Consider the following 17,132-nt stretch of genomic DNA (forward strand, 5'->3'; position numbering starts at 1 on the left):
AGCACTCCAGAACATTCCAGGGAATTCCCTTCGACAAAATCCCTACTCGACGCCGACGGCGCAAGCGGCAACTGGTATGTTCCAAGACATAGCACGTATCGGACATCGATCGGATTGCGTAGAGTATACGATAGATGGAACAGAGACGTTGAAACGAGCGTGATCCCGACATAATAAAAGAAGAAAATGCAAAACTTTAATACCCTTGACTATCCGGTTCCGACGGGTAAAAAAATGCGAAGGACAGAAAAACAGGCGCGTGTGCGCTCAAGTAGTCCGAGCAAGGGGTATGAGTGAGCGGACTCGTACACAAGACGGCGCGAAGGGGCAATATGGCGGTCACTTGATCAGTAACGACCTAACGCTCCGCATTCGGACGCGGGTTGGCGGCGTCCTTAAGCGCGAGAAGCTGCTTGGAACGGAACGCCTCGTAGTGGATCTGCGCGGTGGTCTCGATGAGATCCTGCAGGTGTGTCCTTGTAAGGAAGTTGCGGAGGTGCATGAATTCGCAGTGCGTTTCGTCCTCGACGTTGACGACGCCCCAACGGTTCTTGCGGCCACGGACGGACTTGCCGTCAATGATCACGGTCCGCTCTGAACCCACGACGGCGAACGGGATCATGCTCTGCGTACTCTTGTAAGCAACATCGATATATGAATGGTAGATGAGACCGTACCCGGATGCTTTCGTTGAGCTGGATTTCCTCCTCGTCATTTTCGTCTGTGTCGAACGGGTAGAGACGAATGTTGTGGTGAACCAGCTCGGCGCGGATCTGCACGGTTATTCAGCCCCCGGCCGTTCTAGCGCGGCCATATGCGTACCTTCTGCTTGAAAGCTTCGCGCTCCTCGAGGGTCAAACTGTCCGACTTCGCAATGACGGGAACAACATTGACAACCTCGCTAAGCTTTTTCATGACGATCACGTCGATAGGACGAAGGGAGTGGCCGGTCGGGTTGATGAAGTATAAGCAGCAGTGAATGCGCGTGTCTTGAATATGGCGGTCCCGCATAGCCGTGAGCTCCTTACGAAGGTAGGCGCTGTGCTGGTCCTTGATGTACTTGATTATAGGGTCCCAGCTAAACACGTATGAGCGGTGTGAGCACTATCAGCGATGCAGGCGGAATTACCAGTTTTCGTTGTTGATTTGGTCGCCATACCCAGGGGTGTCGACGATGTTCAAACGCAGCTTGACACCGTTCTCAACGATGACTGGCGCAGAAGGTTAAAATTTTGAGGTGGACTACATTCATAGACGCTCACCATGCGACGCGACCTGGATCTCCGTCGTCTGCCTTACCGGCTCGTCCGCCTCCAGTCGGCCCTTGGAGTCGATTAAGTGCGACGCGAAGATGGTGTTTACCATCGTCGACTTTCCGAGGCCGGTTTGCCCTGCATCGAATTGCGTTGGTCTACGCGCGTCGCATGAACGCTGGCAGCTTGGAGGTACGCACCGACGACAATGACATTGAATTGGAAGCCGCGCTTGAGCAGCTTGTGCTCAATCTGACGGGTAATAGAGTCAAAGCCAACATAAGCGTCAGCGCGAATTTCGTCAACGGGAGCGGCGGCCATTTTGTGCAGAATGAGCGGACGACGACGACAACAGCGGCGGGCGAAGGTCTCTTGGGCGGCAACCACGGTCAGTGCTGCACGTGGCAAGGATGTTCAAATTTGGGAATTACCGCAAGCAAATTGGACCCGAGTCTGGATGAAGCAGGGTTAGGGTCACAGCACGGCCACTGCACAGCCATCAAATTCGCGCCGGGGTTCTCGAGCAACGACTCGGTTAGTATACTGCGCCCGTCGCGGGGATCGCTTACGAGGGAGATAACACACAAAGACAGCAGCACGGTGAACGCAGTCGTATCAAAGCATCGCTGCGAGGAAATATCACGGCGGAAAGCCAAGTGCACTGCTTACTTCCGAACATTGAGTCAGCATCTGTTCCGCGCGCTGATGTCAGCCCGTCATTGGGCCGAGCGCATCCGCCAGACACGGCGCGAGTATCCTTGGGTCCGGGTTTCCCTCGCATGTTCCCTGCCTCGCCCCGCCGACGACACCATTGCTAAACGCCCGCACCATGGCGCTCAGTCGAGCTGCTGGATGGTACAGCAAGGTCGCTGACTTCGATCTTGCCGACCTCTTCACCAAGAAACGCCAACCAGGCCCGCCCAGAAAGGTCTTCGTGAACGAGTCGCTACCGGAGGACTACTATGACCAGAAGGGCAGGATAAAGAAGGAGCACGTCTACGTATCCAACCAGGTCATAACTTCCAAGTACACCATCATCACCTTCCTCCCGCGAAACCTGCTCGAACAGTTCCGGCGTGTCGCCAATGTGTAAGTTGCTCACGAGATAACACCGTTCATCCGCGATACTCAACCTGTGCATGGTCTAGCTTTTTCCTGGGCATTAACATCCTTCAATTCTTCCCCAAGTTCTCCACGATCAGCCCCGGGCTTGTCATGCTCCCACTCATCATCGTTCTCCTCATAACCGCCCTTAAGGACGGGTATGAAGATATCAAGCGGCACCAATCGGATAATCGCGTGAACCGCTCTCAAGTGCGAGTGCTGTATGCGGATGGATGGGAGAACTCGAACGCGATGGCGCCGAAAACGAAGACGTTCATCCGGGGAGTCGTGCCAAAACGCCTTCGTCGTGCAGTCGTACGGGCGAATCACAACCCCAGCCCCGACGATGCCGATGGACGCAAGGCTGCCGAGAATCTACATCAGGCGGCACCTCCCGAGGCAACGGGGGCACCAAGCATGTTTGATCCCGTCAACGAGGATGCCTCGGAACGCGAGTACGACGACGACGAGAATGAGCTCGTCACTGAACACGGTCTCTTCCATCACGACCACGTCAAAAAGCCTCATTGGAAGAACACCGCTTGGGAAGACGTCCGCGTCGGCGACATTGTGAAAATCATGAACGACGAGCCGATCCCTGCCGACGTTCTGATCTGCGCCACATCGGAGGATGAGAACGTTGCCTACGTCGAGACGAAGAACCTGGACGGAGAGACGAACCTCAAGTCACGGAATGCTGTACCCTCTCTGACGCACATGCGAACCGCGGCAGCTTGCGTCGACGCTAAGACTAATCACTTCCACGTTGAATGCGATCGACCTGATGTCAACATGTACAAGTTCAACGCGGCGGTTGTCCAAGGAGAAGAAAAGTCGCCTGTGGAACTACAGATGACGCTGCTCCGTGGAACAGTTCTGCGCAATACTGCCTGGGTCATCGGCGTTGTTCTCTTCACTGGTGAGGACACGAAGATTGTACTGAACTCCGGCGGCACCCCCAGTAAGCGCAGTAAGGTCGAGCGTCTCATGAATCCTCAGGTGTATGTTGCCAGATTTATCCTCAATACCGAAGCTCTCGCTGACCCTGCTTCATTAGGTTCATCAACCTGTTGCTTCTTGCCATCATGGCTGTGGCCTGCGCTGTCGTCGACTCGGTGCTGGAGCTACATTACTACCCGCTTATGGCCCCCTGGCTCTTTGACGATAATCGGTCGGGCGACAATCCGCATATCAACGGTTTGATCACCTTCGCCTTTGCACTCATCACATTCCAGAACATCATTCCTATATCGCTTTACATCTCCATAGAAGGCGTGCGTACGGTCCAGGCCGCATTCATCTATTTCGACAAGGAGATATGGTATGAGAAGACTGATCGCGCTACGCTCGCTCGCAGCTGGAACCTCTCCGATGACCTGGGACAGATCGAATACATCTTCTCGGACAAGACGGGCACGCTGACGCAGAACTCCATGCTTTTCCGCCAGTGCTCGATTGGTGGCCGGGCTTACCGCGGCGACCCTGAGAATGAGGAACCGGCCGCAGTTCCCGTGAAACCGGACCCTACAAAGCTGTCCGATGCGGAGAGTGATTCGGTTCCCTCTGGATCTACGAGAGTACCGTCGGACAATCCGACGCCTAACCCCGCCTCTTCAGAGGTGAAGCTTTCCGCCGGCGTTCTGCGACACTTCAAGGACTCCCACCTCTCGAGTGATATCGAGAAGGCCCGTGACGGCGACCACGAGGACCTCCAGTTCTCTCGTTCACTGAACGGTTTCTTCTCTGTCCTCGCTCTCTGTCACACCGTCCTCGCCGCGATAGACCCCCACACACACTCCATTGAATACAAGGCTCAATCGCCCGACGAGGCCGCGCTCGTACAAGCCGCTGCCGACATGGGATTTGTTTTCCGTGGGCGTGACAGGGAGATACTCATGCTCAAAACCCCGTTCTCGGACGAGGTGGAACGTTACGAATTATTGAACATCCTCGAGTTCACGAGTGCGCGCAAACGCATGAGCATCGTCGTGCGAAAGTTGGACGACCAGGACGGCAGGCTCTTCTTGCTCAGCAAGGGCGCGGACAACATAATATTCGAAAGGCTCAAGCCTGGTGAGAACGAGGAGTTGAAGAAAACTACGGAGAATCACCTCGACGAGTTTGCCAACGAAGGCCTGCGGACATTAACCTTGGCTTACAAGGTCATTCCAGGTAAGTTTGCACATTTTGACAGCGCCCTGCGGCCGACTTATCATCGATTATCAATCGCAGAGGAGTACTACGACGAGTGGAGTGTCCGCTACCACGAAGCCACTGTTTCTCTCGACGATCGTGAGGCCAAGATTGAAGCTGTATCTTCCGAAATCGAGCAGGATCTTCGACTACTTGGAGCCACTGCTATTGAAGATCGTCTTCAGGACGGTGTCCCAGAATGCATTGCCGACTTGAAGCGTGCCGGCATCAAGATTTGGGTTGCCACGGGCGACAAACTAGAAACTGCCATTGCTATCGGGCACAGTACTAACCTCATTGGTCGCGACTCCAACATAATCATTGTTAGAGGCAATTCGGAGACCGGGAAACCGGTGCACGAACAAATGGTCGCGGCGATAGAGGAATTCTTCCCGGAGAGCGAGGCCATGCAAGACGAGCACGTTCTGACTGTGAAGCAGCAGCATTTATCTGGCGATGGACTGAGGCTCGCAAGGGTTAACACAGGCATGTCCTCGGTCGTGGGGCAAGACAACGGCAACCGGCCTGGGGGTTTCGTCTTGGTTGTGGACGGCGCGGCATTGACACAGGCAAGTTGTGTGCACTGCGCTATATCAAAACATCTACTGAACGACTTGCAGGCCTTCTCTACCGAAGAGAACAAGCACATTTTGCTGAAATTGGCCATGATGTGTGAGGGTGTTATCTGCTGCCGCGTATCACCTTTGCAGAAAGCTTTGGTCGTCAAGCTGGTCAAAGACGGTGTGGGCGCCATGACTTTGGCTATTGGCGACGGCGCCAACGATGTTAGCATGATCCAGGTATTTGCAGCGCGTCTTTGTTCAGATCCATAGCTCACCCCACTGCGCAGGCTGCTCATGTAGGAGTGGGCATATCTGGCGAGGAAGGACTGCAAGCTGTCAACTCTTCGGACTATGCCATCGCTCAGGTCAGAGATATCTCGAGAATTTCGTAGTGCGGGTCCTGACGAGTGGCCTAGTTCCGCTTCCTTCGACGCCTTCTACTAGTTCATGGCCACTGGTCGTATGCACGCAACGGCACTATGTTAGTTCGTTTGTGATTGAATACTTGGCTCCCCTAACCTTCTCTTCAGGATTGTCAACTTCTTCTACAAGAATGTTGTGTGTATCGGCGTTCTTTGGTGGTTCCAGATTTACAACGGTTGGAGTGCTTCCTAGTGAGTAATGCCTTCGCCAGCACAGCAGGGGTATACTCATCATTTTATTAGCGTAATGGAATACACGTACCTTCTTTTCTGGAACTCGTTCTGGACAATCGCGCCGGTTATTGGCCTGGGCCTGTTCGATCGGTTCCTCGGTGGGTGTGAAGTGCCTCCTGTATCGTTTCTGTCGCTGATAGGCTCTCCCAGACGACGACGTGCTCATCGCTTTACCCGAGCTGTATAAATTCGGACGGGAAGGTACCTGGTTTGGCACGAAATTATTCTTGATCTATATCGCAGACGCCATTTACCAAGTATGCTGCTACTTGAACCTGATATCATACACGGTGCTGACCCTCTTACAGTCTGTTGTCATCTTTTTCTTCATTCTGTATGCCTACAAGCAACCGACCGCGCGCCCAGATGGTTACGACGTTTATCTGTATGAATTCTCCACCGTACGTTACGCTTTTTGCCGCCAGCATCAAATCGCTCATGAATTATCTCATCAGACTATGGTTATATCTGCCGTCGCCGCTGCCGATTTGTTCGTCGGTTTGAACACCTTCGCCTGGACGGGGTGGGTCTTCTTCGCCGTCTTCATCGGTATCTTACTGGTTTGGGTCTACACTGTGCGTAAAACTTCTGCGCAGATCACAGCTTAAGTTGACTGGTCTTTAGGCTGTGTATTCGGTGATCTCTCCTGGCTGGTTCTACACTCCAGTCTACGGAAACGACCACTTCCTCTTCACCTCGGCCTATTTCTGGTTCGGCGTGATCTTGACACTCTTCCTTGCCATGCTCCCGCGATACCTTTTCAAGGCATACAAGGCTGTTTATGACCCCACCGACCTCGATATCATGCGATACAATCGCAAATACGAGTCTGCGGCACAGATCAAGAAAGAAGCGCACCAGGAAGTTCATCCTCTACAAAATCTGCGCAGGAATTCGTATCATTCGAGCGTCAACGGGCCTTCTCCAATAAGACCCTCAGTGGATGCTCGCCTTGGCAGTCGGACCGACATGTCGACGGGCATGCGATCCGTACATCGCGGCTTCGACTTCGCCACCGAGGAGGACGGAGTCGCAATGCGCCGTATTCAGACTAATCTGTCCGAGCGGCGGCAAAGCAATCTCAATCTGCCTGCCACCCAACGGCGGAAAAAGAAAGGGCCTCTACTTTCTATGCGCAGGACAATACGCAGGAAACGAGAGGACATGCAAGATTAGATGGAGACCGTGGCTACCATCTGTCATGACCCGAATACGCGGCGACCTCATCCATTTGTATCAACCACCCAGCAGCTGATATTTATGATGGCTCATTGACGACTTAGCATATACTGCATACATGTACATCAGTAGCTCCAGTGCCTCTAATACAACGGCGAGAAAATGTCTCGATAAATTAGTCCTAAATAAAACGTCCACGTTATATCCCTCAAAATCGATGAAGCCATCAACTTTGAGGGGGCAAACCGTCTTCAGTAGTGTCTAACTTGATTAGTGCGACTCCCGCCTCAGGGAATCCCTGTTTGACGCGCTTTTTGCGACTCGGGGATTCACTCACTCCAGTAACATCTCTGGAGCGTTTGAAGGTACGGAGTATGTTGGCCCTGGCAGGCGCGGGTATCTGATGTATTCGCATGGGCGGGGGAACGGAATGAGCCATGATGCTCTGGCCATCCGGAGCCGGCATTTGATGTACTTTCATCCCGTCCTCTTCAGGCTTTGCAGTCGACAACGGCTTATTCCGCAGCTTCTTGTTCTTGTTGACATCGCGAAGTGCTTTGATCTTTGATTGGCTCTGTCCGTACTCCGCAACTCGGCACAAATCCACAGAAAGGCCTGCACGAATAAGGATGTCAATCCAAACCTAGAGACGCCTACAGTCAGTCGTGTCCCCGTCCACGAGCCCAAAATCCAACCTTCTGGTTCTCCTTCAATGTGTCACCAGGACCTTTCACCTCGACGAACTTGCATACGCGCTGAGCGCTGTGCCATAGAAAAAGATCCGGTAGACCAGAGACTCTCCGTTCGTAATCTTCGCAGAACAGTTCGCAGATAATCGCTAAAGCCTCGCCACTGATGCACTACATCCGCGAAAAACAAATGAGTATCGAAGGGAACGCTGCAAGTAAGCATCTAGTGCCTACGCGGACAATCTCCAGAAGATCTTCCTTTGTGCACAAGTCCCAACGAACGCCAACGCACCACGTAGATTTTGCGCGGTGTTCATCATCTACACGTCCCAATATCTCCTCCGCCTTGTTCTCCTTCAATTCGATCAGACGAGTCCTGATTGGGCCGAAACGAGCGCGGTAGAAGCTATCTTCGCCAATGTCCAGAGGCGCAGATTGATATGCTGTTTCGAACGCGCCCGGTATTGGTGCGAATATGATATCCCAGAACAGAAGACCAAACAGAGTAGTGATGATCCTGCCCTCGCAATGGAAGCTGCGAATGATACGTAAATTGGAAGCCAAAGTGGGGACTTCGTGGACAAACCCTTTGTACCCCGCCTTCTCGTAATGCTGTAGGGCCAGCATCTCAACGCTAATCTCTTCGTTACCGCGCCCGACCCAAACAGATTTTCCCGTCCAGAACTTGAACTACAACAGATTAGCAAGCAGTTGACGCCATAACTATGTGTCTCACCTGGTCTACCGTAGGTATACTCTCCGAACCGCTACCATTGGCTGTCTTGGACAGGGATAACTCACCATCCCTTTTCCCAGGAGTGCTAGGAGCTAAACGAGTCTGATGTAGAGGCGGCACTGTATATCCCGGATTGATGCTTGTCGGCCTCTCCCAGACTCGTTTTCCCTCTACTTCAACCGTGACTGCTTGTTGCTGCTTGCCGTCACAGGACTGCCGATCGTCTTCAGGTATGTTGAGCCTCTTCTGCAGTGTGGCTAGTCGACGTTGGAGGCCCGGCCGATAGGCTGAAAATGCAGCAACACTAAGAAGAGTCACAAAGGCAGCTTACTGAATGACCTACTACTATGCGTCAGTTCATCTTCGAGACCCGCAACTACAGCGTCCAATGCGAGCTGTCGGATCTCACGAGAATGCTTCTTCGGATGATGCGTCATTAGAATGAGGGCTTTGCGATCGTGCCATCGGCCTCGACGACCGGGCCTCCATCGTGTTTGGGACAAAAGCTTGTCCAGGATGCCGATTTGAGTGTCGTATTCCTTGAGAACACCCAGGGCATCGACACCCTTACACAGTATACGAGTGTAGACGTGGCCTATGCACACCACGTCAATGGGAATCGATGCAGGGCTGAGATATGCGCACCGCATTCGAATCGTTCCAAGCCTCTCGCACGGGTCTCTTCTTTGCTCTTGACGGAAATCATATGAAGCCACTTCTCAAGCACATTCACGGCGATAACTTTCACTTCCTTGGCAATTTGTTCACGGGCAGTGAGGTCATCGCGGGTTTCTTCATGATCATCAGCCTGCCTATCACGGCCCTGTATCACATTGATATGGTTCTCCTTCTCTGGACAGTCATCCCGTTCCGATGGTCCAGGAGTCCTAACAGGTGCCGAATTGCTCCTCCTGATAGCCTTGACCACTGACGCAGGGCTAGACACGCTCAGGCTGGTGTGCTGTCGCACGGGTGTCTTTGGGTCGCGTGAGAACCTGCTGGATACGGACTGTGCCCGCTTGGATTGTTTTGGAGAGCATCCGCTAAGAAGCTCATCTACAAGGGCTTCAAGCTCGAGCGCGTCTTCGTAGTCAAGGAGTGCCTCTTTGGTTGGCCAGATATCCGGCGTTCGTTGTATCGAAGCGACAGCATCGCTGGCACCGTACGAGCGCTTCTTCGAGCGTACCAACACCCCTGGCGTGAGCTTATCCGTCTCAAATCTCGTGCTTGCTCCACATCAGCCTGCTATCTCGCATTTCGATAGTAGTCCAACATACCTCCTGAAATATACAAGGTGCACTCGCCGGAACAAGCGGCAAACGTCATCATTTATGCGAACGCAACGACCTAGTCAAAAAGTCCCTTAATAGCCGCATTCGAGTATTAAGCGAGGCGACCACATACCCAGTAATTTAACAAGCATTTCGTGAAGGCGCTCCAGCTGTGACCGTCTGGGTACTAGAGTAGGTCGGCTCTGCTGGTGCAAGTTGCTAGTGGCGCCTTTCCTGGGTGACTCTGCAGTTATGAACGGCAAGGTAGATTGCTTCGACGCGCTGGCCAAGATCAACTGCTTGATATGTTCGCGCTGAAGATAAGAAAGTGAGTACAAGGGGAGCTCGTGTCCGGTGGCCGACGTCACGCACCGCTCCTAGAGCCTTCACCTTCATCTGCTTGGCAATCTTGTTGAGTTCCTCAACGGTAAGGCAATCGAGTAATTCCTCCGTGCTAGCATCTGATTCGTCGGACGCTAGTCTGAGTAAGGGGAGAGCTTGTGGTTCTCGACGAGATGAACTCGATGCATGAGAGCCCGTGTCAGAAGCTTCGTCGTCCAGAGTCAAATCAATTATCTCCGTCCCGTCTTCCATCCTGGTCACTGGCGTCGGCTCAAGAAACTGCTCTTGGCGTTCACAAATAGTTGAGATTGAATGGTCCATGGAGATGAAATCATGCGGGTAACGGCTCATTTCCTTCTCGAACTTCTTAAGACTGTCCAGACGATGCCATTTTCCGTCTTTGCGTAACCATAACCGAATGAAGAGATATTGGTCGGGATCTGCGTTTAAACAGCGGTAAGATCGATTAGCATGGGTTGGGTTGTGGCAGGCTGCAGCTCACAGCTCAATCTACGAAATTTGTCTAAAAATCCATGTTCTTCAGGAGAGAACAAATGATTCTCGTGCTCAAGAACCGTTTCCAGCATTTCTGGAGCGCGAGTCAACCCATGAGAGGACACAGAAGAACAACCATGCGCACCGTAGAACAATTCCCAATACATAGACCGCGTGAAGGTCGTCCTTCGTGTTCCCTTCATAGGTTCCTCTTCAGCAACATCATGTAACTGCTCCTCAAGGACGTCTATTTCGGTTTCTGCATCTTGAGGAACGTGCTGAGACAGAGGTTCGTCGCCTGCCCAGTACACAAGTTTTTGCCTTGAAGCGATGTTTCCAAGAACCATGTTAAGCAAGATGGTGATGGCTATGAAACCAGAGGCAAACTTGTAGATATCGTAGCGACGTAGTAGCCAAATGTTCAACCCAGCGATGCGCCCCTGTTGCGAACTGGCGCGAGACGACTATGTACTTAGCGCCCTCTCACGCAGCACTCACACGTTACCCGACGTACGCGTTACGCGTCGTGTCGTATTCGGTCCCCAACCGCGACTTCGCGCGGTCACGCAAATCGGAATGATCTGGATACCCTCCGGGAATGCGAGTCGGGAAACGTTCATCTACATGACTCCACCCGACGAATGAAAAACTGCCTGAAATCAATCCGCAAATCGCACGCTTCTCAACTTCTTCGGAGGAGAGTGGTGATCCATGCTACGGTCCATGCTACTCGATGCTTGCAAGTGATCTTCCGCCGATCGCGCTCCATCCGTAGGTATGTCGGACACGAAAACACTCTCGTGACTCACTCCTCCCGAGTCTCCTGGACGGTTCGCAGCGGAACCTTGAGATATGGGCAAAAGCGGAATATCTAATCCTAGCATCCCGGTCGTGGAGCACGGATGAAGGAATGTCGGGTTCTGGTCAGTGGTCAGAACGTTGCTCATGGTTGCATCTGGAGAATGGTACAGACAGCGATGAAGTCCCGTACGCCCTTTTCCTTTAGAAACTCGGGTGACTTGTTCGTGCTTACTGCGAACTGCTCCTTCAACGTGTTGCGTCGATTGACCATGTACTCTTCGGATGTTCCACGGATGGCAAGTGTCTTCACATTTACTGGGCGTGTTTGCCCAATACGGTGCGCTCGCTTTCCACCAACAATCAGATCTGTGATTGGCGCGCGAATGAAATCGTATACTTGCCTTGATTGCTTGAGTTTCGACGTCAGCCTCCCACACCGGCTCGCAGAAGAGGACACGGGACGCCGTGACCATATTCCTGCAAGCAGCGTATGAGTATGACAGCAAGGAATTGTTCGCTGTACCTACAATCCACGGGCCCCGTGTTTGAGCTCCATTAAGAATACGCTGAGAAACGGCGTAATCAGGGCGCGTAATGGTACAGAATGGAGTCTAACGGCTCACCGGTATACGTCGGATGTCTCAAATGTGAGCACAAGTTGTTCTCGCATCCTAACACTGACCCTTGTGGATTGGAGGTATTTGATACCAGAAAGGTCAAGACCCTCCGCTACATGAGCAAGGGTCAGAGGGCTTTTGGAGAATATCAGAAACTTCTCGGTCGGTGCATGACGCAAAACCTGTAAAATCAATTCGGTTGGTTGTCTCGTACCATGTACCAGGATCAAATTCATACCTCTCTAAGAATGTAGTTCTGCTTGGAAGAACCAGATGATCCAATGCGGACATTGGCCAGTGGTGAGGAGGCAAGAAAACTGAGAGAGGGGGTATTTGGCGTGGTTATCGATGATTTGTCCTCGAGGGGCACAGAACCAGAAGGATGCTGGCTTTCATGCGTGCTGACAACCTGGAGCCGCGCTTGGGCAATAAGGTATTCCTTTCGAAGCTCCTCGATTCTCTCCCTCACGATTGTTTTCTTCGCCGACTCCCTGGCCCTGCCTATTACACGACCTGCATCATCCTCTTCACGCCTCCGCTTCCCCCCCTTCCGCATGAGCTGATTGAGTTCATGAAGTTGATGCTGGCGAGCATCAGCTTCGCATACCGCCGAGCCTTGGTTGCATATTCGCTCCTTCGATGCAAGTGGCTGCGCAACGACAAACTCTCGCATCTTCTCAAGTCGGTCTGGGTGCATGTACGCAACAATATGGTCATCCTCGGCGCCGCTATCCCGGGGACGTGACAGGCCGTAAACTTGTGAGCGAGTCCAGTGGGCGAATATTGTCCTGTCGATATTGCGGACTTCGTACGGTAGATCGATGCAGTCCTGTGATGCTCGCCATATGCCGTCTTTCATTGCCTCTTGTCTACGTCAAGTTCATGAGCTGTTAGACTGTACTGCCTATGTGAACATACAGATGATGGAACGCAGATTTTAGCAGCAAATGGTCGTCTTCAGGTCGGTTTCGCTGAACAGCGTTGGAAAGAGTCTTGTCTGACTTCTGCAGAGCATCTCGAACCTGCTCCAGGAGCTCATCGTCTGTTCTCCAGAACAGAGTCCTGACGTTACATGAGTGCCAGGGAGCAACAGAAGCCCAGCAGATCATTGCTCACTGACTGATGTTCTCCACGATCTGCAGGAGAGTACGGGTATTCTGGAGGGTGTATAAGGTTTGTTTCCAAGTCGATACATACAACAGCCTCGCACCCTAGCGTGGAAAAGGTAATCCTAGAAATTACTGAGCATATGTTACAAAAGCACGAATTATGGCTCTACCTGATCGACCCTCTCAGAATCCACAGCGTTTATGGCAATCAGGCTTTGCAAAGTGTTGTAAGATTTGACAGCGAGGGGATGAAGGTCGAGTAGCACAGTTTCCTTCCTCATAGGAGGCAATGTCACTTCATGTTCGACATCGGAAATTCTGCCGGTGGAAAGTAAATGATAATGCAAGCGCTGGGTCAGTGGACCCACCGATGTCGAACCATCGCCATCTGCATGACTTGTTCCAGGACTTGAATTGGACCAGCTCGTGGGCCGTTGATGTCGAACAAGGGTGCGATGACGTGAGTTGTAAAGAGTTTTGGGGTCGTGGCAAATTGCGGAACAGAAAGGAAGTGACTGATCATGGTTGCGAGTTTATGCAGGTCTTGCCGGTCCTCTAAGGTCCAACGCCTGGACGTGTTGTCTGCCCCGACATTGACGTCATCGTGTCCTTCATGCTCGTCTTCAAGACCATCCAAAGCTTCGGTAGGCACGAGCAGAGAGTCATCATGGTCAGTTACCGTGTCTCTGTTTTGTGAAATGGAGCCGAAGCTGAAACCGAGCATATTGGTGGTTGGGGTTCCGGTAACAATCCAGCGCCGCTCGACGCTCAGCAATTTAGCAAACGGGGTGAGAGTCGTTGCCACGGTTGCGGAAACATGCCCTTCGTCTATGACAAGACGCTTCCAGCGCACCCTCAGAAGAGACGATACGTCCGTGCGGATCTCGTCACACTGGCACCGAGGTACGCGAGTGCCTGGGAACGGGAGGCAGGTGCAGCTGTTCCAGTCATGTAACGACGTGATATTGGTTTTCTTTCCCTCAGAGGAGAATACTATGAGATTTTTAGCTCCCTCCTGAAAAATGAGAGCAGCAATCAGACGCACCTGGAACAGACATCAAGACAAGCTGAACTAGAGAGGTCAGATGGTGGTACGAGCAGACACTACTACTCACATCGAAATTGGACGCGAGCTCACTTGGACGCGGGAGATCCGCGTCCTTGTTCACTGTGAGGACTCGGAGGCCGTCCTCGCAATGTTTCTGTATCTCCCTTTGCCACTGAGCGACCAGGTTGGGAGGGACAATCACGAGCGTGGCAGATGTTATGTGCATGGTCCTTGGACCAGCACCACTCGTCTTGCGCCTTGAGGAGTCCTGCTCCAGACCGTCAACAATGAAATGGTGATAAAACGGCACATTCCCTGTAAGCATCGGCAGAAGGTTCGTGCGTGCTAATTGGTCCTCAAATTGTCGAAGGCCTGATTTTGCTGGGTGCAATCTTGACCAGTGTAGCGACATCTCAACAAGTGTAGGCACGCCTCCGACAGGCGGTGCGATCGTTCGGCCTCCTCGCGATGCCCTCTTGCGTGCAGCTTTTGCCTCCGTGGTGGAGAAAACTCTCATACTAATGGGCGTCAGTACCGGTCGGGTGTCCAAGATGGACTCTTCAGGTGCAGGTAGTTCGTCCAGCGTAGCCATTATCAGGGACAGAATCATGACTGTCTTGCCCGTACCTTACGAGCGCCATATATCAATGACACGATCATAGCATGAAAGAAAACGGATACCGAGTTCTTCACAGAGAATGCCTCCGCGGCTGGACGTTACAACTGGCCTCTCTCGAACGACTTCGCCGGTAGCTGGCTGAAAGTGGAGCGGTTCACCGTCCATGCTATGCAGAGTAATGTACAGCGGATCGGGGCATGTTCCCGAGCATGTTTCCTTGCATATCATTGCAACGACAGAACGTCGTTGATAGTCGTGGAGGCTGCTGCGCAGTCCCGGGAGCGAGTCGGCCGCACAAACTTGGCGAGCACTATCCGGAACTCCGGGGTCAGTGAGGTCGACTTGAGGCGAGGGTAGGTCGCCGTATATCTCTGCCATGGTTCGTGGATCCTGGAAGGATTATCAGACGACGAATATCTCGTTAGACCACGGTAATTAGTCACCAGTTTATTCGGCAGAAATGCCTTTTGCACAGATCCAGACACGTCGTACTCGAGGCCATCCCAGAGCGCATGATTTTGTACGATGAGGGGCAAGATGCGTTTTAAGTATTTTCGCGCAGGGGTGAGTATATGCTCGCCCCGTCTCCGCAGTTTGCCCTGCACACCCCCGAGGTCGTGAGGTATGAGGTATACACGAATATACACTCTGGTCTTGCACGGAGATAAGCACCACGAAAGCGCGATAAAACGTTCTCGAAGGAGGAAGTTGAGCTCGCGAAGGGTCACATCATCCTCCGCGGTGGTGATCAAAGGCAGAATTGTAGTGTGGTCGAAACCATGCCAATGATCTTCAGCATGCCAGTGGCTGCATATGCAGTGGGCAGACTCTTGTAATGCAACGCCAAACTTCAGAACTCCGGCAGCGAAGAAGTTTCGTACGGAATACGCCGTATTCTCTGGAGGAGTCACAGGGGGTGGCGAAGTGACGCAAGCCGAACAACACGTCTTGCATGCAGTTGGCTGCATAGCAGTTTTGTCGCTCTTAGTGGCTGGTTCGTTCGCAAATGCCGAGGGAGTAAAGGAAAAGACAGCTGTTGGGCTCCGGACTCGGGAGGGAGTCAGCGAAAGCGGGCGCAGCTCGCGATTCACGACGTTAAAGTCGTGTGAGAAACGCCTACCGGCCCTCCGCTGGACTTACTGAGCTTGAGCTTGCTCTTCGAAGCAAATGTCGATGACCTTGCGCCAACCTTTGGCCCTGCACCAGCAGCATCTATGCTTAGCTCGCGTGTATAACCTCTCATCTGCGAACGCATTCGTGCGGTTCAAGTCCTCAAAATCGAAGGCTTCGAAGGCGTCCTCATCACCTCCGGCAGCCAAGTCACCTCCGCCTTCACCTGCTCCTGCTCCTACACCAGCACCTACACCATCGGCCACAGCAGCTTCTAGCACAACTTCCGAGTCTTCAGAGAGCTTGACATGGCCGGAATACTTGCGAATTCGGGCGAACAAGCGCAAGTGGGAAATGGCTACGACTATACCCTCTACATTGTTCGCATTTGCCGGTGCATTGGGCTATTTCGGCAACTTGGAGACGGACCCAACGAAACCCATCTTTGTCAGTCTATCACCGAGCGTGAGGTCGCGCATATTCTTGCTAACCGTGTTGGTGTACTGCATTTAGGGCATTGACCCAATGTTTTTCTACGGGTTCTCCTCCGTTGGCATAGGCGGTACGTCTGCTCCTTGCATCCATCCAACAACTCCACGCTCGAGATTGTGACCATGCCTAACCGAATTTTCTCCGTTAAACAGGCCTCGGGTATCTCGTTGGACCGTCAATTGGCTCGACTTGCTGGCGATTGACACACAGACGCATCATGCCCCTGTACGAAGCTCGTGACAAGGAGTTCTACCGCCATCTCGTGAATAACCGCGTAGACCCATCAGCGCAGAGCACCAGCAATCCTGTGCCGGATTATTACGGTGCGCTGCGCCTCTTTGACCATCTCGCTATTTCCGGAAAAAACTGACAAACAACGACCCACGCAGGAGAAAAGATTGGCTCGCTTCAAGGGTACAGGCAGGTATGGTCGCCCACAATTTCAAGCTGGAATTATCCCTCATTTGGTGATCGTGATGCGCAGTGGCTACGTGATCAGGCGAGGTACAGACGGAAGGCGCGCTGGCTGGATGAGAAGGACCTTGCTGCGTGAACTTTGCCGATACATATCTCAACACATAATAATTGCATTCAGCCCATCAGCTACCATTGGCAAATGCTTTGTCCACAAGAGCGTGATTGAGAGCATGTGATGCCCGTTCATCAAGCATAGTAATGTTCGCCGGGCCATACGAATGGATTTGAGCGTCATGGAGCGCATTATACTTTACCGCTGTCCGTCAACCAGCAAGAAAAGCGACTGGGCGTGCTGTTGCAGCGCGCGGCGAGAGCACTCTCTCATCTTGTCTGGAAGGGTCGGGAAAGCCGAGATCTCCTTATCGGGACAGATTCTTA

The 17,132-nt window shown here is 52.6% G+C and overlaps 5 protein-coding genes across 5 annotated transcripts; 2 read left to right on the forward strand and 3 right to left on the reverse strand.

The window, feature by feature from the left end:
* Window positions 1-91: 91 nt before the first annotated feature.
* Window positions 92-1,611, reverse strand: PUNSTDRAFT_53466 (GTP binding protein). Its single transcript, XM_007385297.1, has 6 exons — window positions 1,454-1,611; window positions 1,263-1,391; window positions 1,130-1,211; window positions 823-1,078; window positions 678-773; window positions 92-625 (listed from the first exon to the last, which is right to left on the reverse strand). Exons 1-6 carry the CDS (start codon window positions 1,572-1,574, stop codon window positions 359-361), a joined length of 951 nt encoding a protein of 316 aa, XP_007385359.1. The 5' UTR covers window positions 1,575-1,611; the 3' UTR covers window positions 92-358.
* A 471-nt stretch (window positions 1,612-2,082) lies between these two features.
* Window positions 2,083-6,945, forward strand: PUNSTDRAFT_114569 (phospholipid-translocating ATPase; the record flags this gene model as incomplete). The annotated part of the gene is made up of 13 exons (XM_007385298.1): window positions 2,083-2,342; window positions 2,402-3,358; window positions 3,415-4,529; window positions 4,590-5,119; window positions 5,171-5,350; window positions 5,401-5,478; window positions 5,530-5,594; window positions 5,644-5,727; window positions 5,779-5,867; window positions 5,920-6,026; window positions 6,078-6,170; window positions 6,225-6,344; window positions 6,394-6,945. The coding sequence occupies 13 exons, from the start codon at window positions 2,083-2,085 to the stop codon at window positions 6,943-6,945; spliced, it is 4,230 nt and encodes a 1,409-aa protein (XP_007385360.1).
* A 229-nt stretch (window positions 6,946-7,174) lies between these two features.
* On the reverse strand, window positions 7,175-7,808 carry PUNSTDRAFT_71277 (uncharacterized protein; the record flags this gene model as incomplete). Its single annotated transcript, XM_007385299.1, has 2 exons — window positions 7,175-7,591; window positions 7,644-7,808. Coding segments are annotated over 2 exons (582 nt in total), but the record flags the coding sequence as incomplete, so codon positions are not given.
* Window positions 7,809-11,140: 3,332 nt separating this feature from the next.
* Window positions 11,141-15,643, reverse strand: PUNSTDRAFT_104552 (uncharacterized protein; the record flags this gene model as incomplete). The annotated part of the gene is made up of 14 exons (XM_007385300.1): window positions 11,141-11,401; window positions 11,455-11,628; window positions 11,684-11,759; window positions 11,810-11,848; window positions 11,906-12,081; window positions 12,138-12,768; window positions 12,818-12,961; window positions 13,016-13,056; window positions 13,110-13,130; window positions 13,179-13,326; window positions 13,377-14,016; window positions 14,117-14,683; window positions 14,738-15,065; window positions 15,119-15,643. 14 exons carry the CDS (start codon window positions 15,641-15,643, stop codon window positions 11,141-11,143), a joined length of 3,771 nt encoding a protein of 1,256 aa, XP_007385362.1.
* A 161-nt stretch (window positions 15,644-15,804) lies between these two features.
* PUNSTDRAFT_104554 (Pam17-domain-containing protein) lies at window positions 15,805-16,898 on the forward strand. Its single transcript, XM_007385301.1, has 5 exons — window positions 15,805-16,232; window positions 16,299-16,347; window positions 16,430-16,600; window positions 16,667-16,701; window positions 16,762-16,898. Exons 1-5 carry the CDS (start codon window positions 15,843-15,845, stop codon window positions 16,828-16,830), a joined length of 714 nt encoding a protein of 237 aa, XP_007385363.1. The 5' UTR covers window positions 15,805-15,842; the 3' UTR covers window positions 16,831-16,898.
* Window positions 16,899-17,132: the final 234 nt, after the last annotated feature.

The sequence above is a fragment of the Punctularia strigosozonata genome, assembly GCF_000264995.1.
Source record: "Punctularia strigosozonata HHB-11173 SS5 unplaced genomic scaffold PUNSTscaffold_9, whole genome shotgun sequence".
NCBI lineage: Eukaryota > Fungi > Basidiomycota > Agaricomycetes > Corticiales > Punctulariaceae > Punctularia > Punctularia strigosozonata.

Excerpts from the sequence above, each read along its gene's own strand:
- PUNSTDRAFT_104554 (XM_007385301.1), top strand. The coding sequence starts at position 15,843 with ATGTCGATGACCTTGCGCCAACCTTTGGCCCTGCACCAGCAGCATCTA. Across the intron at positions 16,233-16,298 it reads ACCCAACGAAACCCATCTTT|GGCATTGACCCAATGTTTTT; the intron begins GTCAGTCTATCA and ends TACTGCATTTAG. Across the intron at positions 16,601-16,666 it reads TCCTGTGCCGGATTATTACG|GAGAAAAGATTGGCTCGCTT; the intron begins GTGCGCTGCGCC and ends CGACCCACGCAG.
- PUNSTDRAFT_53466 (XM_007385297.1), bottom strand. The coding sequence starts at position 1,574 with ATGGCCGCCGCTCCCGTTGACGAAATTCGCGCTGACGCTTATGTTGGC. Across the intron at positions 1,212-1,262 it reads GATCCAGGTCGCGTCGCATG|TCATCGTTGAGAACGGTGTC; the intron begins GTGAGCGTCTAT and ends CTTCTGCGCCAG. Across the intron at positions 774-822 it reads GCGAAGCTTTCAAGCAGAAG|ATCCGCGCCGAGCTGGTTCA; the intron begins GTACGCATATGG and ends ATAACCGTGCAG.